Here is a 22,490-nt window from a genome sequence, read left to right as displayed (position 1 = left end):
GCAGGAAAACTAAGGTGAGTAGCAGAAAGCTGATGAGATGTCTGTGTGACAGGATGATGTGGATCCTTGATTGTTTGGGTGTCAGTCCACATAAGAATGAACTCCTGTGCTGAGATGGTTTAAATGAGTAACTGAAGCTGAGATATTGCAGATAGAACAGCTGAGAAGAAGACCTATAGGTGGATCAAGAGATCAACTAGTTTGCAAAAGCTCTATGGGACAAGTGGAAGCTTTCTTCTTCCAGGAGCAGCAAAAAGGGTTATCCCTGGTACACAGATGAGGAGATTCTGTTCCATTCAGGATTTCAGTAGGGAGTTGGAGCCACCTGAGAGTGCTAGAGGACAGCAAAGGGCTGAAAATAAAGGGAGACCAAGGCACATATAGGCCTTTTTCCTTCTGGCATCAGGGTTCTACAGTGGATTGTGATAATTACAAAAAATATCCAGTGAGTCTCTCAGATCTTGTTTCAATTGAGGGTGGAGGGGAGGTGTTGAATTATTTTCTTGGAATAACCAGCAAAACATAGCTTTTCTGTTCATCATTAGGCTAAAAATTAATTTAGCCTAATCTCTTTTGTTCAGTGACTTGCCAGTTGACTAAATGAAGGAACAAATGTCCTTCCCTCTAAATTTTTCCATGGGAATACCCCTGGATACTTAATGTTCTTACAGAAAGCTTAAAGAAGCAGTACCACAAAAATGAAGCATGGTTTCTCTGGATCTTATTAAAAACAGTCTCTAGAAAAATTAACAAGGGCAGGAATCATTGCATTTGAGATTAACTGTCATTAGTATTCATTGTTTGGGTAACAAAATACAGCTCAGTACATAGCAATTAAATTCAGATTTAACTCTAAGAATGCCAAAGGAGGTACAGGCCTTAAAATTCAATGCCAAGAAAGTGAATTTGACAAACTATTCCTGCTTAAAATAAGAAAAATCTTAGGTAAACATCAATGAATGCAATGAAGGTAAGTTTTAAAAATTTATTATTGATGTCCTACAGAGGGAGATGAATCTTCTTAAGCAAGTGGACACAGAAGAGAGTGAGCAGAAGGATAAAAGCAAAATTGTACGGGTTCCCTCTCTGAAAAGAAAAACATCTGACAGAAGGAATACACCACCAAAAGTGACAGAGAGAAAGAATGTAACGCCACTGCCATCTGTGCCCTTGCCCAGTGTGTCCTGGAGTGTCCCACTTGAAACAATTTTCTCCCCTGTTGAAAAATCTGCAACAACATTCCAACAATTCAATGCCAAGGAAGTCCCTGAAGTGCCGAGCAGCACCAATACAGAAATGAAAGCTGAGACGAGTCTCAGTGAGATTATGGCTCTGCCTACACCGAAAATGGTGGGTCCACAAGCTACATCCTCAGAAAGACACAGCTCTTTAAGCTCTCCTGTATCTCCCACTTCTACAAGCCAGCAAGGCAGCAGCAGTTTGTCAGAATCACATGCCATGGACCAACTACCTCCTCAGGAAAAGGGTGCTCTAGGCTCCTCTTTCTCCAACCTGCAGACCAAACTAATGGCAGCACCACCTGAGCCTGGACAAAGCTCACAAGATAAATCACCAAACTCACTGCAGTCTAACTCCTCTTGGGAGACATCAGAAAATACACCTTCGGTAAGTCTCAGGAATTCCTGGAATTCTCCTCGCAAAACTCCTGTCCTGTGCTAGCTAAAGTAAGGCAATAGAGGAAGTTCTCTAAGTCACAAAGAGCACCATACAGTGGGCATTTCATTGGATACACACCTGGATCTGAACAGCAAGAAGCATTTTATGTGCCTTTGCAGTTGAAACACTTTCCACAAAGGCACCTGACTTAAGCAGCTAGGTATAGCTTAAAAGCATTTTTAATTTGCTCAGCTTTATAGCCTAGATCTTAACAACTCTATTGGTTTCTGGTTTTCTTTCTCAAACTAGAGGTTGTTCCTGCTGCTGAACACTCAGCAGAGCACTTAACAACAGCCAGGAGATGCTGTCTCACAAAGAGGCAAGACTGCTGATTTACCTTCACCCTCTAGCTGAGGTGGCAGTGCTTAGTGCTCACTGAGTTTAGAAGGCAGACAGAGGCAGGGCTTAGTGGCACACTTTCCAAAGAGCTGACCTGGTGCAAGACTAGAGCCAACAACTCCTGTTTGCTCACCCTGGCAGGTCATGGACAGGTAAAAATTGTTTCCTTTCCCTCTTGCACTTTGAGGAAAGTGTTTTCAACACACCCAAGTGTAACACCACAACACTATACACCGGCGTAACACAGTATTGTAGAGGTGGTATAACTTGAGCAAGGAAAAGCTATTTAATAATGTAAAAATAATAAACACACTATGATAGAGCAAATTCCCTAAGTCAATTGTTCTAGAAGGATGTGAATTCTCTTCATTTAGAGAGTGTATCAGAGATGTGACTGCAACCTAGTGAGGATTTCTAGTTGTGCTATCAATGTAAAGGCAAGAGGAAGCAGAGATCAGTTTGTCTGTCTGGAATTTATCTAAAAACTACCTTCAGAAATGTTAACATATCCTAAAGAACCATTTTAAAGTTAAGCAGCAATGTTGTTGTGTTTCTCAGGTTTCGACAAGTCTCCAGCACATGGAGGGTTTCCTGGAGACGAGACAACAGCTCCGTCCAGGAAGACAACAGGTAGAAACAAACACTGTCACTCTGCATTATTTCATTTTCCCTTGAGTTACAGTCCAGATCTGATGTGACTCCTTCAGGATAGACTCTTCCTGAAGAGAAGTTCAGTACTGTGGGTTTGCTTCAGTTACCACTAAAATGCATGAAAAAGTGGCCACTGACTTTGGTAATACCTGAACAAGTCCTTAGGAGAAAGAGACAGTGGAATTTTTGACTGCCACAGGAATCATGCAGAAAGGCTGCCTACATTTAATGAATTTATGCACCAGAGTCTAGGCTGTAGGAAGATGTTCATTATATTCTCCTAATTATAAATACAGGTTTCAATATATCAGCTTAATTGGGGAGAAAAATCCATATAAAACCAAACAAAATAACCCCCCACAACAACAAAACACACTGTTTGCTGGCAGTGGAAGCCCTCAGGCCCATGCTCCCAATACTTGTAATCTCTAACTATGCTAGAAGACAATTAAGGTTCTGTTTATCTTTGAAGAATTGGTTTGTTAAATCCAGGTTTGGATGAAACTGAAATCTAAATTCTTATCCTGGTAAAGAATTCTATTTCAGGTCAGTAGGCTAATGATCAGTTTTTCTCTTCTGGATACACAGCATTTAGTCTGCTGTGATACTGAACTTTCATATTACTGAACCAGAAAAACTATGATTTACCTTCCCCAGAACTTTTTCGTTACGTTTCTTTGAATGACCAAATTGTTAACTTGATTCACTGGCATAACGAAGTAAGAATCTACACAAGTAATAGGATCCTTCATCCAGAAGGACCTCATGGCACTAGGCTAAACTCCCAGTGATACAGAGTTGGGGTTGGAAAGAGCTGCTACTTCTGCACAGTGTTCAGGTTAGTTTCCATTAGTTTCCATAGCATTCCATTCAGGTTAGTTTAGGAAATGAAGAAGAATTCAGCAGCCTTCTTCACTTGAAACACACTCTTGGCAAAACTAGCCTGTGACCATCAGGGCTAGTATTCCATCTAGGAAAGAAAGTGGAGCTTTTAGTGGCCCAAATTAGACATTGATTATCCACCTTCAAACATGGTGTAGGAGCTTCCACCAGGTTATGTCATGTGTTCAGTCCTGACTCAAAGAGTGCCCTTCTTGAATCACCCACAGCACAAACTACAGTAGGCTCTATTTTTCTAGGAGATAATAATGACTATGAGAACTTTTGTGATAATATGGACGGCTTCTGGCATCCTGTGGAAGTTGCATATGCAAGATTTTGCTACTCCTATAAAATATATACCTAATAACTGAATTTTATTACCATTTTATTCATGTAGCCAGGCTCAAGGTCTTGGAAATCCTTCTATGTAAAACTTGATGGATTAAAGCTTGATTTCTATAATGATGAAAAAGAAGCATCTAAGGTAATTTGGTTTTTTCAATCTTTCTAGCAAACTCTGTGTCTACCTATGTAAAAATGCATTTTAAAAAAGTTACATTTGCTTTGGTTTGGGACTGGGGTAATCAGTTCTCTTTCAAATGTCAGCTGAGTGAAAATTCGGCAGTTACTCAGCTGATACCAATTGTAAGACAGAATATTTATATTTCAGCAATTTTCAAACATTTTCCTTAAAAGAAGTATCTAATTCAAGAATAGCATTCATCCATTGTTCCTGTGTGGTTCTTCCTATTCAGCGATCCTAGTTATAAAGTTACAAGCATAAAAAGATGGGTGTGTAGTCAGCCTGCAGGTTGGTGTGGAATCCTAGCAGAAAGGATGCAGAAGACATTTTATTTTCATTTTATCCCCCTTCAGAACATATCCACAGTCCTGTCCCTCAGCATTTATGGCGCCAGATGTGAGAAGGTGGTAAATTACATCAGGAAAAAGAACACCTTCATGTTGCTGTAAGTCTTACGGAGTTGTGCACAAATGAAAACCTACACAGCTCCCTATACAGTTATATTTGCCTACAGTCACCTAAGACTGTATGGTCTTAGGAGGTGTAACTGAAATGTCTTACACTGACAAAGACAGAAGGGATAAGGCAATGATAACTAGAATTCACCTTCTCCTGTCTTTATTTACAGGCTGAGAGATAGGGCAGAGTATTTCTTCGCAGCACCATCTCAGACACTGATGGAGGATTGGCTGCAATCACTACAGAATAATATAGGTACATGCTCACTTCCTTCAAGAATGAACTGTATTTATATTAAGTGATGATGAGAGAAAGGGAAGAGAATGAGAAGGTGTCCTTAGTTCAGGGTGTTTTGAGCTGTCCTTTTTGCCCCTATTAGACAGCAGTACAGGTCACCTGCCACCTTGCAATGTAGTGACCTGGCAGAAGAATGCCCAGGGTGACTTGTGAAACAGCCTTTCTATTGTACTCTGGCCAACATCAGGTTATTCCCAGGTAGGGAATGCCCAAGGACTTTATTCATCCTTTTATTAAGGAGATGCTTTGGATCTCCATCAGCAGCTTTTCTTCTGAATCTGTATCTATTTCTGGACACCTCTCTAGGCAGTGGCTTACTAGAAAGGAAGCCAGAGCACAATTATAACTATGATGGTCAGAAAAAATTGTTATGGACCCAGAAATGGCAAACTCTGCCTGTAATACTACTTTTTATATGTGGGTTATTTTGACTCTGCAGGACATGGTAACAGATCACAGTCCACAGCAAAGGTGCAGCCATTTGCTCCAAACACAGAGACCTCCCAGAAAAGACTGTGGGATGTTCCAGACAGAGACTCTGCTGAAAGACGAAGCAGCAGAAGCTCATTGCTGAGGTAAGGACTCTATGCTTAACAGACGTCAGTGCTCTTTAGGCTCAGGGAGCAGTCACCTACAAAGGGAGACTGCCCGGAGGTCAGAAAGTCCTGCTCCTCTGTCAGTGATGTCACAGAAATAGGGTAGCCAGTAGGACTAGGGAAGTGATTGTCCCTCTGTACTCGGCACTAGTGAGGCCACCCCTTAAGTACTGTATTCAGTTCTGGGCCCCTCACTTCAATGAAAAACTGGAGCACGTCCAGAGAAAGGAGATTAAGCACATGAAGGGTCTAGAGAACAAGCCTAACAAGGAACAGCTGAAGGAGCTGGGGTTGTTCAGCCTGGAGAAAAGGAGACTCAAGGGGAGACAGGCATGGAAAACACAGCCAGAGCCAAATTCAAAATCAATTTCTGTTGCATTTGGAATCTGTAGACATCTTAGAGGCTGTAATCTGGTATCCCAGTCTTGCTGCTGGGCAGACTTTTGCTGCTGAGCTAGATGCCTAGCAAGTTCTTACATACACAGAGCAACTTAAACTCCTCTAGATTGTACCTGATTTTCTGGTGATGCATGTTGTTTATAGAAGAACGCTTTCCTTCAAAATCAAACCTGAAAGAGAGTCTGCAGAACTTTCCAGACATATTAAGGAAGATGAAACTACGGTGACACAAGCCTCCATCACCACTCTAAGCCTAGAACAAAGTGGAAATGGAACCAAACTGCCTCCATCTCTACTAGAAGCAGGAAGAGGAAAATGACATTTCCCTCAATTAATACTAGACCATTTTAACACAACTTCACCCTGTTTATATGTTTTAAGCTAATTACTTCCCTTGGAACTTTTCAAATTATGTATTAAATCTAGTAAAGTCTTTTAAAATAATTAAACAGGACTGCATGCAGTATACTTTTGTGTGTACAGCAAGTCTGTCACTTGTGATATCACCCATGATATTTACTCCAAGTTATCTAATGGAAAAGCAGAGAAACGTTTAAGCCAGACAGCTCAAGTGAAGTGACTCTGTGATACAGGAATGGGGAGCACCGAGTAGAGCAAGAGCTACAAGCTGTGAGTGAACTACAGCCACCTGGAAGTAGATTTGCAGATACCAACAGGTAATATTTAAGGGGTTTGGCTGGTCTGTGCACACATAAGTAATGTTTGTTATATAATTCCTGCAGTGTTTTGTAGACTCCACAGTCTTTCTTTTCTGCAACACATTAACCAATTCCCTATTTGCCAATTCTTTCTGGATTAAGTGACTAGGAAAAGAAAATCTTGCAGTGTTACTTATTATTAATGGATATGAAACTAAAATAAGGCATGAACAATCTGTCTTTCAGTGTAAAAGGAGAGGAAAAGCAGGATAACAAGGAGGAAGTCTAGTCCCCAGGTAGCAAGTTCCACATGGTAAGGTATTGTGCAATCATGAGAAGGAATTTTAATTTTTTTTTCCCTATGTATCTCTGTTTCTGAGCCAAAGAAAAGTTACCTGGCACAAAGCTGGAAAGAAATGGCTTTTTTCCCCCAGGACAGTGTAGTAGCTGGGGGCTCTACCCTGACCAGTGGAAGCTAAAGCTTCTAGTCCTTAACTACTCTGACAAGGACTTCAGCCTTCATCCGTTTTAGCCAGTCTGAAGCATGACTCTCACTCTTTGCTTGCAGTCTTCTCCTCTGCACTGACTAGTTCTCCAGTTGGAGGGAAGGAAGGAGAGTGCTTCACACCAAGTTTATGTACTTTATGGGTACATGCAACATCTAGATTAAATTTGTATTCAGACTGATTCAGATCAGTCACTTGCATCCAACAAGGTGATCTGATAATTTTATTTCTTTTGGCTAGTCCAGCTCCCTCAGCTTCTGTGCCTCAGCTGGAGCTGCTGCCTGTCTAAAAAAAAATTAAAAAGATAGCACATGAAAGTTCAGGGAAAGCTGCTGCATTTTTATTACTGTTGATAATTTTAACTGCTTTTAAAAAACCCAAACACAAACTATTTCTTTTTAAACTTAGGTACCTATTTTAAACTCACCATTTAATTGATAGCAGTAAAGTTCAGGGAAAGGCAGCCCTCTGTACACATTTAAATCAAACCACCAAGAGGCAAATCAAAGCTGTCTTGACCGTGGCTCAGTACAGCCACCTTCCTACCATGCCTTGTGCTATTCCACTGAAGAGGGTTTTACCACAGGAGGCAGGTTTTGTTCCACATTTTTTCCAGGCTTTCCATGCCTGGAAACCAGAAGATCTTCCAGATTTTTCCCTCCAATCCTGAAACCAATAAATGTCCTAGCAAGTGCTCAGCAGGACATGCTACTCCCCTATGCAAAGGTATCCTGCTGGTAGGACTTTCTCTTCTGAGACAGACCCTGCTGCAATCTCACCTTTCAACTTAAAATGGCTCTATATTTTTCCTGCAGCCAGTATTCAAATAGTTCTTATCTTTTCATTATTTGAATTCAGCTTGACAGTTACATTCCAGCTGTTAAGATTCCTCAGGTTTAACATGGTATTCCTTAGCTCAGTAATTAGGCATTATATAAGGAATATTGCTGAGGCTTACTCATTGTCACTGCAGCAGAAGCAGCATTTAGTAGATGCATGGTTCAGGCAATAGAGTCTTTTGTACATGCTCTCTCCCTCTGAGCTTGAATACTGCCTGCATATACCAAATAGACAGACCTCTGTGTCTCTTTCTTTGTCTAATTTTGGATTTTAAGTAAATCTCATTCTAGATCTCAAGTAAATTTCCAACACAGAAGAAATACGTAAGATTTTCCTTGGAGGTCCTGATGAATACGCTGTGTTTTGAATAAATAAGCCAGGAGCAGGTCCAGATCCTTCAGTGCTAGGAAGTCTAAACATTTCTCTGACTTTTGTGGAGCTATTTCATATGGCTCAGCATTCTTTCCTACCATCTTTTAATATAGTGGAGCACTATCAAGATGTTCCAAGCTCCTAGTTCAAGGCAAAGTCTCTCATTGCACTCCAAAGCAAATGAAAACCAGACATCATTTTTCCAAGTATTTTCCTCCAGCACAAGGAGGTGTGACAAAGAATTTTCCTGTTTTATTTGTGCTCTATTTTATGTAGCACCTATTAAAAATACCTTGCACATGATGTTAGGGGTAGAAGACTGTAAAGAGGAAAAATCTTCTGGGTGTGAAAATACAATGGCTATGCATTCTGTTAGTGAGTTATGTTGTCCTACATTCAGTTTACATACATAAGGAGCACCAGCTTATGTCTCAATCACAATTATTAAATAAATGTACTTGTGTAAATATTCTTCTCAAGTTTCTGCTATCAAAAGCTTGCTACAAGTTTTTGACATTTAAATGCACAAAGGCACTGCTAGTATAAATCAATACACTCACTCATGCTTTATGTAGAACATTTCCTCCAGCCAACACTCAGAAGAACCAACTATACTAGCTCACTGCAGATGTCTTCTCTCCATGAAATGTAATTGCCCCCTTCATGGCAGTTCAGAGCAGCGTTTCAGTGCCAAACTCTTACAGGGGAATGGAAAAAAAGACTAACTTCTAAATCAGCAAGAGGAATCGGCCAGAGTGAGTGCAATTGTCCATTTTGCAGTTTGGCCGTTGTTCACATATATATCCATGACTCTTTGGTCTGACTTCAAAGCTGAGCCCACCAATTCAGTGCAAATTCTAGTTGCTCAGCCTATCTGAAAATCTGGACATTACTGAATGCAAATGGCCAGGACTTGGTTTGTAATCAAGCATCGAGAGGACACCAACAATGGGCTCAGGGTTGAAGGGACAGGCACAACCAAAGAACTATCTATCACCACCACCATGTGCTATAACATCAGGGAGATCCCAGAATGTGTCTGTTTACCAGGACCTTCTTTTCTTAAAAAGTAAGACCACAGGGTAAGGCTCTTGTGGGCTGAGAATGGGGGCAAAGGAGATTAAATAAACCCCTTTGAAAGCTAGAAGCTTGAACACAAGGCAAGATGAGAAATGTACAGGTTTCCTCAGTTTTCTGCAAATAATGAACACTGTGATGTGCTGTAATGTGACTGTGATATGTTGTAATGTGACTGTGATGTGTTGTAATGTGCTGTCATAGCCTTCAGTGGGGAAAAGAACAAAAACCTGGCCTAGGAGTATCCAGCTGCAGAGTAGCTGGGGAGATTCCCAGCCCTGCTGCTTCTCCGCCGTCCTACAGCACTCCGAATTGCCTGAAGAAGCAGGTCTTTGTTATTGAGGATGTTGTATTTGCTCAGATTCACAAGTTTGTCAAAATTTTCAGAAGAGTAGATTAGCCTAATGAGGTAGTAAGGTGAGCAGTTGTTCTCCAGATTTACTTTTCCTTCTTCCATCTCTGAGTGATCACGCTTTACCCCTGCAGAAAATGAAAAAAAGCCAGAGTGAGTTGAATGTGGAGCACAAAAAACATGGTGCTGCAGGGGTGCTGAGCAAAAGCAGTCCCTTCTAGCACCCATTGTCCCCCAGCTGGCTGCACAGTGCTGCACAGTACCCTCAGTGCCTGTCCCTGCTCTCCTGGCAAGACATGGCAACGGACATGAGCGAGGAGGTCCTGCAGAAGAGCAGTTCAGCAGCGAGGGACAGCATGAGCCAGCTGATGCAGTCATGGCTGGGGAAGGCACCTCAATGCCCCATCTGCCTGGAGGTCGTTGAGGACGCAGCCTTTGTGCTCTTCTGCCTCCACCAATTCCACACTGCCTGCATCAAGGACTGGGCCAGCCGGAGCCCCACGTGCCTGCTCTGCAGGCAGCCTTGCCAGCTGCTCCTGCATGGAAGAAGTGGGTGACCACTATGAGGAGGACACAGTCCCCTCATCCAATGACCACAAGAGCAGCAGGGTCAGAGAGGAGGCTCAGGGCCTGGCTGGCGAGCTTGGCATTTTGCCTGTTCTCCATTCACTAAACATACAGATTCTTTCCAGGGTTTGGTTTCTTCTTTTACCCCAAAACCAAACCCCACCCACTCTAGGCAATGCTCTCCAACATTCTGTGGCACTGAGCTGCCCAGGACTGTCCCCTCCACACTTTGCGAGTGCAGAATGACCATCAGTAGTCTGGAGGTTGCTCTTCTGCCTGCCATCAGTGGAAGCATACTGGGGGGAGAGCACAGTGCATAGTTTTGGTCACTGAATTTACCTGGCTCCTTGAATTCCTTAAAGGTGTCATTCACCAGGGGGAAATGTATTACTATGGGTGCTCTGGGGTCCTCTGCATCAGCAAAAACATAGCATTCCTTTGGGTTCTCCTCATCTTCTTGACTTAGCTCCACTTTGGGGAATGGGATCTTTTGTGTCTTGCAATATTTGTATGTCATCTCTAATTGCTGTGGACACAGAATGTAATGGAGTTAAAGACAAGAATCAGGTTTACTTGAGTATCCTAGAAATGCTATGGCATCATAACTCCTTCCCAAGAATCACTCCGAAAAAAATGTCTAAGTCCAAATTAGCCACAGAACAACCCTACTTTCAGCCACAAGTCAGACAATGCCTCTTATCACCCCATAATGCTTTTTACACCTGCTCAAGGGTAAAGCTACACTTTGAGTAAGTCATGAGAGACCAGGAGAGATCAATGGCATGTCTCCAGCAAACAACTGTTACTGCAATTCCCTGAGGATCCTAAGAAAGATGCTGTCATCCACTACACAGAAAAGACCCTAAGAGTTTCTACAGTTCTGTTCTTGAAGCAAGTTTCTTTCCTCCTCCAAGATATGGTGACCAGTTTCCTCTTGGATAGATGATCAAGACTTAGCCACTTACTTAAAAGTTTCAATTAGACAAGAAGAGTTTTACTGGGGCTGCAAAGAGCACAGGAAGTTAATAGTCTCACCTTGAACACATTACCCAAACCATAATCAAGGGATATAATGACATCTACATTCCTCTCTGGCTTGAAAAGTGCTGCACCACTGGTGTTGATGAAATAGCCAACATCTATCAGACAAAGATATTTCTCCAGAGGCGTCAGATTGTTAGGGAAAGCATCCAGCACAGTGTCTGAAAAACATTTTGAATATAGTTAATGGTGCATTCTTAGGAAAGCTGTGAGAAATTCTGTCTGTGCTACTTGTGAAAGGCAGCCCCCTGCTTGCCCTCAAGACCAAGGTCACCTCCCTCCATAATGTTAGCCCAAAAACAAGGCCTCAGGAGCATGCCCTTCAAACTGCACATCTGCTCACATCTGCCCTGTTACCACAGTCCCCCAGGCACACTCACAAAGGCAGGCTGAGAGGCAGCCAGACAGAGGACAGGTGAGACACAGATTCCATTGACCTCAGAGCTTCTCTGGGGAGTAATTTTTCACAGAATACAGATTTCAACAGATTTTTTTTTTCCCCTAAGAACTGAGAAAATTGCAAACAACAAAAACAATTTCAGAGTGTAGCAACACAGCTAGTAAGTGGAATACATGCTGCATTTTTACATTGGTCTTTTTTTGCTTTTGCATTCTCAGAGTTAGACTCCTCTCTCAAGCTGAAAAACCTGGCTTCAACCTGCTTTCAGTGATCTCATATAAATTATCTAAGCCATGGTGCAAAAAATTACCACATCGTGCACTCAGCATCCCCTACTTAAAATATTGCTTAAATTCATTAAACCTCACATTAATGCCAGAAGTAGCCAAAAGGGGATTATACAAACTGGCAAACTGAGATCTATAGCCAGTTTCTGAGAGCTAGATTCTAATTGCTCTGCCAGCAACCTCACCAGCTTGCCCTGTAGACAGCCAGTCCTCTATTGTTCCCTTCTAGGCCCATGGAATAGGAAACATTTTTCCATGGTTTTAAATATCAAAATAGTGCTCTAGAAGTGTTTGTCAAATTCACAAAAAGAGGTAGCAAAGCCCAGAGCAGAATACTTGAGCCTTAAATCATTGTGCTTGGGCATTTTCAGAAACTGTTGATCACAGAAACACTGCAGCTAAGTTCCAACATTTTGCTTAGTTCAATTTCTGCTTCCTTGCCCTGAATCTGTAGTGTTGATTTAATCCATGCAGAGTAACTCTAGCTTGTTCCATAGCCTGGAATGTTTCACAGCATCTTGAACTAATAACTCGTATTTTTTCCATTTCCTCTGTCAGATCTTTAAAAAATGTGCTTATTTTAGCATTCAAGGCTGCTGAGAATTCACAGATTGTGCTGTAATGCTTGCAGACCCTCACAGAAGAAACAGAGCATACTTTTTAGTTTTACTTGGCCCAGTGAACATTTTTAGTTGAAATTCCATTATGCCCATTTTCTTATCACACAGATGGAACCATGCAGCATTTATTCATGGCTGGATATGTGAACTAGAAGTAGGCATTTTCTTGTGAGAGTCTCCTTCCATCCCACAACCAAGTTCCCTTGAAAGCATGAACCCTATTATAAATGCATTGCACTAATTCCAGGCTATTACTCCTCAAATTTCTCACCAGGAAATTTAGGCTTTTCACATGGCATCTAAAGTCTTGTTTTAAACTCTCAGATAACCTGAGCTGCCCAGAAGCCTTTAAAACAAAGCTATGATCTGGAGCCTTCACCCACCCAGAAGACTGTCACTTCTGCTCACAGACTTGACACGTCCTCTGGCTCCTAGAGATGGATCCATACCTGGGTTTAGCTTAGTCTTATGCAGGCAGCCAAAAGAAGCTGAAAAATCTGCTAATTTTTCCCACTCCAGACTTCCAGTTTCCCTTTTCCTACTCCAGACTACATGCTTTCCACATATTTTACAGTATTTGTAGAAAATCTACCCTGAAATAGTCCTCAGTGTTCCTATGCTTGCTCCTTCAAAATCCTCCTTGAAATCTGCTTTTACTCATCTGTGTTTACAAAACCGATAGTCAGCAAATGTAAGGAAAGTAATTTTTTTTGACATTTACTGTCTGATAATTTTATCCTTCATCCACCTTCTTAATCTACTCACTTGCTCTCTCTCTCACCCGCCCTTCTTATGCTACTTATTATCTCCTCTCATTTGTTTTCTTAGAGCAGACTATTTTAGGACACACTTTTGCAGATAGCACACTGTGGGCTCTGCCTAAATCCACACAAAAGTCCCACCAGCTCTTGCCATTGTCAGTAAACCATGTAGTAATGGCAGAGAAGGACAAGACACATTTTAATTTGTATAAACAGAGGAGGGACAACATAGGTTGCTAAAGAGAAGGACTCAGAGGAGGCAGAGAACATGTGCTTTCTTGCTAAAGTCAGATAAATCTTAATGATACGGGATCCTCCCACACTGCTGTCTGTTCCTGGAATAAATGAGGATGCTGGGATTATAGGAGGGTTTCTGATGCACAAAACCTCAGCTCCATCACCTTGCTAGCATTTCACAGATTGTCTCATAGATTTTGACGTAAAACGGTTTTACTTTGCCTGCCTGCAGAGCTCAGGCCATAGAGAATTACTGCTCAATTTATACATCAGGTCTACCTATTCTGTTTGTTTAATTTATACAGTCTAAACCTATGTCACTTTTAACTTTCTCTAGTTGGATCTTGGTATTCCTGTTTCCAAGGGGTTAAAGAGAGGTCTCTGGATGGATAATCATCTGGCAGAAATACCAAACATATGGGGAACCACATGCTTGCAACTAGTCCTTTTCTTCATCTGATCTACCTAATAACCTGCTGTTTTATGCTTCTGGTGCTACCTTTGTTTCTTGACCTCCAAAGATTCTGCCCTTCCGGAATCTTTTGAATACTGTACCAATGCAGAATGGCAAATTTCCTGTAGGAGAACATTCCTTGACACAAATTACATATATCTTCCCAAAGTGAAAGAGCAGCCCATGGACTAGTCCATTTTAACCTGTTACCCTAAAGTAACAGACACTGTGAACATAGTTCCACTTCAGCAGATTTCCAAACTCTGAGTAAAATATCCCTAAAAGTGAATTTTCCCAAGTCTAAAAAATATAAAAATCTGAGATGTTACCTGCATACTGCAGCTAACTCTTTGTTGCAGTTACCTTTCCATTCAATAAATTTTTTCTGATGGATATAATCCTTATGAAATTCTAAGCCTCTCAGGAAGTTATGAGATTTTCCCAGTAGTGGACGCTTGGTAACAATGTCCTGAAACATTTCATACAACTTCCCTGGCAAACAAGATGGAGGCTCAATGACAGTGATATCATCCTCAGGTGAATGTTTTTCTGAAATAGAGAAGAAACTATGAGGAAAAACACATCAGAAATTTGTTCTACCAGACATCTTTACTGCCTAGCTGCCTTTGTTGTCTTCTGGTGGGTCCCTCCCTGTTTCTTGCAGGCTTCTGGAAAATGTGCACACATGATTTGTCTCATTTAAGCAAAGAGATATTTGGTTTTCTTCAAAGCAAGCACAGCTTTTGTCTTCTTCAGATGACATACTGGCAGAGGGGAGAGGGGAGGGGGGAGAAGGGAGGGGAGAGGGAAATAATTCAGGAAGAACATATAAGAGATAATTCACAACCAGCAGCAAGAATGTACCTTTCTTAAGCCTCTCCTGAATAGGAAGTATTCTCTGGTCAAAAATAAATACTGATTTTGAAACTCTTACCCATATCTACCATATCTTGGGCCCATCGTTCCCAGAATTCGTTTGAATTTGAGGACCAGTACAAGCCATCCAGCAAATTCCTAGTAAAGATGTTTGTCCAAAGACCTGCAAGACAAACCACATGGGAAAAATTACTGCACTACCACCGACTATTACAAGTATCCACTCTACATATATTATTAGCCCACATGAACTGACCCTGTCACGACACAGCTTAAGCAGCAGGTCTCAGGGAGTTCAAACATAATGGTGTCAGAATTCGGTGCTTTTTCTCAAGAAGCACCTACACATAGACCATTCACTGCATAGTAGAATAACAAAATAAGAGGTATCAGTCACCAAAATGATGTTTTAGTGTTTACTGTGTCCCTGTGAGAGTAAGCAGGCTTTGAAAGCATGGTGAAGACATATAATCATAATAGCCTTCTTTAAACTTACTCTTTAAATTGACCTAAGACCTATTTTTCTCTTTCTGGCATGTTTTGTTTTTATGGAGTGCAACTACTCCAGGATCGAAATAAAATTGGCTCCATATGTGAGTCTGCTTTTGGAAAAGAAAGAACTATCCTTTGTCATTATGCTCCGTGCCAGGAACTTGCATGAGGGACAAATTCAATCTCTAGCAAACTTCACAGTAAGAGTAATACAATTTTTGTCTCCACTGAACTCTCGCTTTTAGTATCGAAACTAAAGCACTTAAAAGGATTTAAAATCTGCCTGGGACAAATGGGTTCCTCTGGCCAATTTCTTCACCTTTACTGCCAGAATGGAGGTTAAAAAGGCTTCCTTCATCCTCATGGGCAGAGAACATTAGTGACACCATTCTCAACCCACAAAGCTCAAGTGCCTCTCACCTTTGTGGTTTGCTCAGCTCCTTCCAATTCTACCCCAGTAATGCATTGTCTACAAATATATTTTATGAAGTTTGTGAGTTGATGACTGGTCAGGGAAGGAAGGCTTATTATTTCCTTAACTTGCCTTTTCCACCATCTTGTTTGGTTTAGACAATGGAAGGGGAACCATGCTGCAACTTATCCAAATCTGTCCAGGTTAAAAGGGAGGACAGTAGGAAAGAAGCTTTACAAAGAGCAGAAGTGTACAAAAAGGGTAAAAAGAACATTGAATCAAGACCTAGAGCAGACTTGCTGGCAAGGAGTGCTGTACACAGGCCAGGAGCCAGCTAGTATCGTGCTTTCTATGATGCTGTGATTAACTACATTGCACTGCTGTGTCACCTTCCAGATAGCAGATCCGAGATTCTGGCAGCTTCTTCACTTGCCTTCCCATGAAGAACTCGCTGTCAAAATATTCTGAACGAATGGAGACTCCATATTTTGGTATTGCCACCTCGTAAGGAGAGAAATCTGCCCACTCTACAAAACAATTGATACATGGCAGGTTTACTGCAATAAAAATAAGAAAACAAAACCTTCCCCTGTGCAAAACGCTCCACGGACCTTGCTTGCCTCAGCAGCTCTGTCCTATCCATAGCTCTGTACTGCAACCTGCACCATCTACTCTCATAAAAACTGAGAGATTATTTGCATACAAAGGAAGGAACTAGCTTTTTTACCTCAGAAAGAAGTCTAACATTAGGTTCAAAATTTTAGATATCTATTTCTATATAAAGATTCTGAGATCTCACCTCTCTAAATCAAGAGCATCAACTCTACAACACGTGTGACATGAACTGCAAGGAATGACCGGCATGAAAGTTCTACTAACCCAAACCTGCCAGTCTACATGATATAACAAAGCAGCCTGAAGACATACCAGCATCAAACTAGAAAGTATCACAGTGGCTGCACAGTTAATGACTCAAGCTGTTCTGTACAAGCATTGTTGTCAAACAGTAGCTATAAACCCAACCAAATGTAAGGACTGATTGCTTTTTTCCTTCCAGTATCTGCTCATTTTAATACCTTTTGTTGAATGTGGCCTGTGTCCATTTAAAGGATGGGATATCACATCTATCATAGCAATCATACTCCTCTCCATTTTCATACCCTTGTCAGTGTAGTATTTAGGGAAGTGACAAGTACAATTCACAGCACCTCTACAAACTAAGGAAGCATCAGAACCATTTTATAAGTGTGGAACAGAGCCAGAAAAAGATCAGATGAATTGCCCACACTCACTCACAATGTCTCTGGCAAAAGTAGGACTTCACCCCAGATTTTCAGAAATGTCCTGTTATGGCTGAGGATGTTATCCAGCAGATATGCTCTTTCTAACCAACACCCAGCAGTTTGCAAAAAAGACAAACATTTTATTCAAAGATGAATGCTGAGTCAGGGCAAGCAACAGATGTGTTACCCTTTTTTCTCCATGCACACCCTCCCTCCAAATTCTCTTTATTCCCTACCCAGAATCAGAAGAAACTCTAGGAACACATACCTCTAAATTTGAAAGTGCCAAACTTCTCTTCTTTCACATTGAGGACTGCATAGAAAGGCAATGGGTTTTGTCCATACTCCAATGCCTTGCGCTGGTCTGTGAGTTTATACTTTCTTGGCTAATCAAAGAGAGGAAAAAAATCACAGTAAACCTCTGGAAGAGCATAACACTGACACAATTACTTGAGTACAGATTGATAACATGTATTTTACAACACAGAGGAATCTGTGAATCACATTTTTATAAGAGTCCTTTTTCTTCATGTTCCTGTACTTTCCTGGCTGATTGCATTTTTGATACCCAGTAACTTCTTCATTAGAATATCTAAGTGCCTTGATTGCCTGATCTGAGATTAATGTTCACATGAGGACTGATTACTCTAGCTCTTAAAGTGCCAAACTAGAAACAGACTTTAAAAGATCTAACTTTTCAGGGGGGGGGAATTTCCCAGTTTTTTCTGAAAGTTTGCCTACTGGAGTTGCTAGCTGTTGGGCACCATATTACAGAGGCACATTCAAACCATTATCCACCTGGAAAATCCTGGCTACAAGATCCTCTGTCATAGTTTACAAATCACACTGGGATGCCTCACTCACTCAGGATTTGTTACACACATTACTTCATGCCCTCAAAGAGTAAAGCTCTAAAGAAAATGAGTGGATATTTCCCAAATGTGTGGCAGGACAATGTACATACCTGTTCATGTAAGAACATTTCCTGAACAAGTGACCACAGAGTTGTAAAAGATGAGACATGTCCTGCTTTTGCCCTTTCAGCGAGTTCCTTGTGGTAATACTTCAGATGATCTATAGACATAAGGTTGAGCTTGCATTTTGTCACTTGTTCTTTTACTGCCTTAAGTGGCTCCTCCAGAGACTTATGTGACCAGTCAGCATGTTCATACAGGTCTGCCAGGGTCCTAAAGAGCAGAAATGTGAGGAAATCATCCATTTGTCAAGGTTGTTTTGGAAAATTACTATATTTACACAATCGTCTAAATCAAAGAAGAAAATCAGTCAGCCTAAACTGAAGTTGTGAGAGCCAACAGTAAGAGCTTTACCAGGGAATACGTGTAAACAATATAAGTCTTTGAAAGAGATGTATCTCTCTCACTGTGTGGAAATGTAGTCACAGTCATGACAAATCAAATCTCATTTTCTATACACACCATGTTGAGCCAGAAGCCCCGGTGAGATAGGTAACACAGTCCAACAGATTTAGCTTCTGAAGAGCTAAGAGGTGGCCAAACATGGCTGACATTGCTCTGAGACCTCCGCCAGTTGCCATAACAGCTATTACTGGGACCTGTTCAAAACATAAGCATTATCCTCATGAAGTTGCTCCTTTGCCTGCTTGGAAAAGTCTAATTACAGCTCTTAGAATTTCCTCAACAGACTTCATTGGAGGACAAAGAAATTAAATCAATATTTAGCCAGTCTTTACCAGCACCTCCTTTAAATTCACCTCCAGATACACAGTGGGTTCTCTTAACCCCGAAGTTTGGATGAGTTTGAATATGCCTTGAACATTCCTTCCTAATCTTGCTCTTTATAATTGGAATTGCAGAGAGTAATAATAGATAATTATATTACTTTATTCTAAATAACACAAAATTGCAATAAATGCAATTAAGAATGGATTAAGGAAGTTCTTTGAATGCAAGAGTTCAAAAAAAGCAAAATGATTTTTTGGACAGCATTCATCCAACAAACATAATTCCAGCAAGAGAACAAATTTTCCCTTAAAAAATTAACCCTGCAATAAAAATACTTCAGCTTGTTATAAAATATTCTTTCTTCACCCCAAATAATTTTGACTTTTTGTGAGAAGTTTTCTGAAAATGAAAGAAAAAACAGTAAGCCTAAAGAAGGGACATTACAACGATTTAATAAATACGTAAGTGAGGTGAATTTCCAATACTGCTGTTTTCTTATTGGTTTGGGTTGTCAGGCTAGGCTGTATCTAATACAATACCTCATATCTTGCTGACCCACAGCATCACACTGTTGGAAACTCTGGCTTTGAAGACTGATATGTGATGTCCTTGGGAATTTGGCCCATTGAAAGAATGAAGGCATGAATAGCTGAGCTGAAATTTTACATGAGTATGGGGTATGTCACACTGAGAACATCTCTTCTGCTGCCACTCAAATCAATGCGTTTGTTATCAACATGCAAAAGCTACTAGAAATTTTGTGGGGAGTTGTGCCAATCCTAATTCAGTAGACCCACACCTCAGGCTTAGATTCAAATTCACAGACCTCATGTCCATGTAGATCTCTTTCAAGATGAAGAACCGTTTTTAGGGCACTGGCAACCACTCTCTTCCTTTTTTGCAAGAATTCTTGCTCTTCTTGGCACAGATCATACCCTAAGCGCACATCTAGTTTATCTGTGCTGAAACATAAATAAATTCAGAGGCATGGGATTGGTGTTTAAAACGTATATAGATCCATTTTTAGCAACTGCAGTCTACTAAATATCATTTAAAAAATCATGATTCTTTCTACAGATTTAGACAGAAATGCATTTACCAGTTTCAAAGAAAACAACTGCTTTGCTTCTATGTGATGTCTTTATTGTCTGGTGTTTCAGTGTAAGGTTTACTGTCAGGTAAGGAAATAAAATATGACAAAAAGAAAGGCTTCTTTGTGTCTTTCAGTAGCATCATAAACCCAATCTTTTCTATTTCTGCTTTGTATCATTTCTGAGCAAGGGGTGACTTGAATAAACAAGGTACTTCAAGGATATTTGTGCCACAGATTTATACAAAAACAGTACAATGAAAAAGATGTTCAAATAATTTTTGTTTGTTTGTTGTCTGACTCATTATTTTACAATGGAACATTTTATCTTCCCTAGCTTATACTTCTTTCTATTGATATCACCAGAGCCACCAGTTTATTTTCTTAACACTACCTATGTGGTCTGAGTAATGTCTGGACTCTGGATGTTTTGCTTATCTCAGTTTTTCTTTTCCCTCTGCCTTCTTCCTGCCTCTGTGTCCTTTTTGAAGAAGCCTCCAATCTCAGTCTCTGGCTCTTTGATGCAAAGGACACTCAGTGACTAGGCTCTTCACTGTTTGAAACTCTCATAATCTTTTTTGCATCTTGGTGCGACTGCTTTGCCCGAAGGACGTTTAACTTTGACCTGTTCTGATGACTCTTTAACAGTGACTTAGCTATTATATTCTGCCTGTAGTCCTGTGCATTCCTTATATCTAAATAAAGGATACTCTGTTCTAAATTTCACAGTTCAAAGAGCAATAAAACATTTAGAGAGAAAAAAAAACCCCAACAACCCTCTTACCAATCATTTAGTTGGAGGTACAACTGCAGTGGCACATTCTGAAAACAAACAAAAGAGAGCAGAAACATGAATGAGTGCAAAAAAGAAGTTTTGAAATCCAGATTTTCAGTGCTTCCTGGAATGTCCCACCACTACCACCCTGTATACATTTTTTTTAATTGTAACAGGAATGAGATGGAAAGCAACTAAACACCAAACATATTCTAAAGAGAAGTAATAGATTCAGCAGAGGTCAAAGGCAATGAAAATGACAAACAGGCTGTGAAATAGGATTTCTTCCTCACCGTGAATACCTCCATGAACCATCCTAACCCAGCAGCAGGATCACACTGCTACTTTCAGCACCCAAGTGCACTGGTTGCATTTACTGCCACCCAGTAAAACTTGCCCTAAAACACTCCTGAGCATGAAGAAAAGCAGCCAGATAAAGACAGTGATAGAAGAGGAAATAAAAGTCATCACATCCTTCAAAAAACTACTAGAGGTAAAAGAGAGTCCAAAAACAGAGGTGGGGAATGACTAGTGGCAAAACAAACATTAATTCTCCCTTCTCTTTACAGAAAAGGCTGCTGAGAAATTCTTCTACTATTTTTGCCTCTCATTTGCTGTAAGGTCTGGAAAAGGATGTCTGGCTATCATTAACAGATTCATCAGGCTACATAGCAGCATTACTATTTCTTTAAAAGCAACTTAGAGTTGTATCTCTCCACCAGTTACCACCATGATTGTTCACTTAGAAGAATGTGATGGCATTGTTCTCTGATGGCAAGATTCAACACATCTAACCTCAGCCACCTACGTACTAAGTACATAGACCGAGCTAGCCACCCAGGCTTGATAAAGAGCATCAGGGCATCCCAAAACCTTGCTAGGTGTATTGAATATTCTCCTTTAACTGCAAAAGTACAGCAGAGGTTGGTCTGAAATGCATCTCAAACAGATCAGGATCAATTCCCAATTACCGATTTTACTGACAGAAAATTCATATTTCTCTGTGATAACTAAACTTTTCCACAGAAAACCTGTATTCGCAAAAACTTCTCACTCAGATTTACTAATTGATTTTTTAAAAATATATTATGGTGTTAAATACTGAGGGTTATTCTACTCTTCTCTCCAAAAGATCAGATAAACAGTGAAATACTTACATGTCTTACAGGGAGGGTTACTCTTACTTTATGTCCAACAGGGAGAAATTTCAGTGGTACTGTTAAGGTGTCACTTAAATTGCTATTGTCATCTTCCTTATCAGAAACTTTCTACAGAAAACAAAAAACATGGGTTGTGTTCACAGAATAGAAACAATTCAAGTTCTTTGCTGTTTCGGCAACACTTGACATAAACAAGCAGCATGAACAGTAGTATTGTAGGGTGCCCATTACCTGCAGCCTGACTTTTAGAACTGGCTCCCAAGCCTTCACACAATGGAAGTAGAAAGTATCTGTGTCCTCTGTCGTCTTCTGCGTTCCCTCATGAGATGCAGGTACCGTAAGCACGAGATTTTTACCCTCTAGTGAAAACAGGTTTGTTTAGAGAATAATAACTGCTGTTCAGGCAAAATAGCTACCAAGGTTGGCAAATTCTGCTGGAGTAATTTTCTGTGGTAGCTCCTCTGTACACTGCCACACTGGCAAATCTCGTACAGTACAGGAACTGGTATTCCTGCCTTTAGTCTGGGAGCTTGGAGTGCTCCCAGAGTCAGCACTTTCTCGTACTTCCACCAGCAAAGCTTACTGTGTCCAAACTTGATAGCTTCAAAGAAAAGACACAGACATCAGCTTTACAGCTGGAGGCCATTCAGGGACTTCACCTGTATTACATTTTATTATTTAGAATATATATATTTATATACAT

At 40.7% G+C, this 22,490-nt stretch overlaps 2 protein-coding genes across 2 annotated transcripts in view; one reads left to right on the top strand and one right to left on the bottom strand.

Annotated features, from left to right (window-relative positions):
* The window catches only part of LOC103804139 (spectrin beta chain, non-erythrocytic 5-like), a gene marked incomplete at its 5' end in the record, with an annotated part of 27,482 nt that extends 21,340 nt beyond the window's left edge, over positions 1 to 6,142 (top strand). The window contains 8 exons of the mRNA XM_009076736.1: positions 1 to 14; positions 1,006 to 1,626; positions 2,575 to 2,646; positions 3,947 to 4,033; positions 4,426 to 4,517; positions 4,701 to 4,786; positions 5,268 to 5,403; positions 5,968 to 6,142. The exon at positions 1 to 14 is cut by the window's left edge and continues 88 nt beyond it. Of these exons, the coding sequence (XP_009074984.1) occupies positions 1 to 14; positions 1,006 to 1,626; positions 2,575 to 2,646; positions 3,947 to 4,033; positions 4,426 to 4,517; positions 4,701 to 4,786; positions 5,268 to 5,403; positions 5,968 to 6,142 (1,283 nt within the window). The remainder of the gene's footprint in view (positions 15 to 1,005; positions 1,627 to 2,574; positions 2,647 to 3,946; positions 4,034 to 4,425; positions 4,518 to 4,700; positions 4,787 to 5,267; positions 5,404 to 5,967) is intronic.
* Positions 6,143 to 9,512: 3,370 nt separating this feature from the next.
* On the bottom strand, positions 9,513 to 22,146 carry PLA2G4B (phospholipase A2, group IVB (cytosolic); the record flags this gene model as incomplete). Its single annotated transcript, XM_009076735.1, has 13 exons — positions 9,513 to 9,757; positions 10,536 to 10,722; positions 11,232 to 11,398; positions 14,360 to 14,545; positions 14,931 to 15,035; positions 16,166 to 16,303; positions 17,328 to 17,445; positions 18,024 to 18,246; positions 18,496 to 18,632; positions 19,589 to 19,724; positions 20,637 to 20,674; positions 21,785 to 21,895; positions 22,019 to 22,146. Coding segments are annotated over 13 exons (1,919 nt in total), but the record flags the coding sequence as incomplete, so codon positions are not given.
* Positions 22,147 to 22,490: the final 344 nt, after the last annotated feature.

The sequence above is a fragment of the Acanthisitta chloris genome, unplaced genomic scaffold, assembly GCF_000695815.1.
Source record: "Acanthisitta chloris isolate BGI_N310 unplaced genomic scaffold, ASM69581v1 scaffold27566, whole genome shotgun sequence".
In the NCBI taxonomy this organism is placed as follows: domain Eukaryota; kingdom Metazoa; phylum Chordata; class Aves; order Passeriformes; family Acanthisittidae; genus Acanthisitta; species Acanthisitta chloris.
The sequence above is the reverse complement of the archived record's forward strand: the minus strand, read 5'-3'. Positions and strand labels throughout refer to the sequence as shown.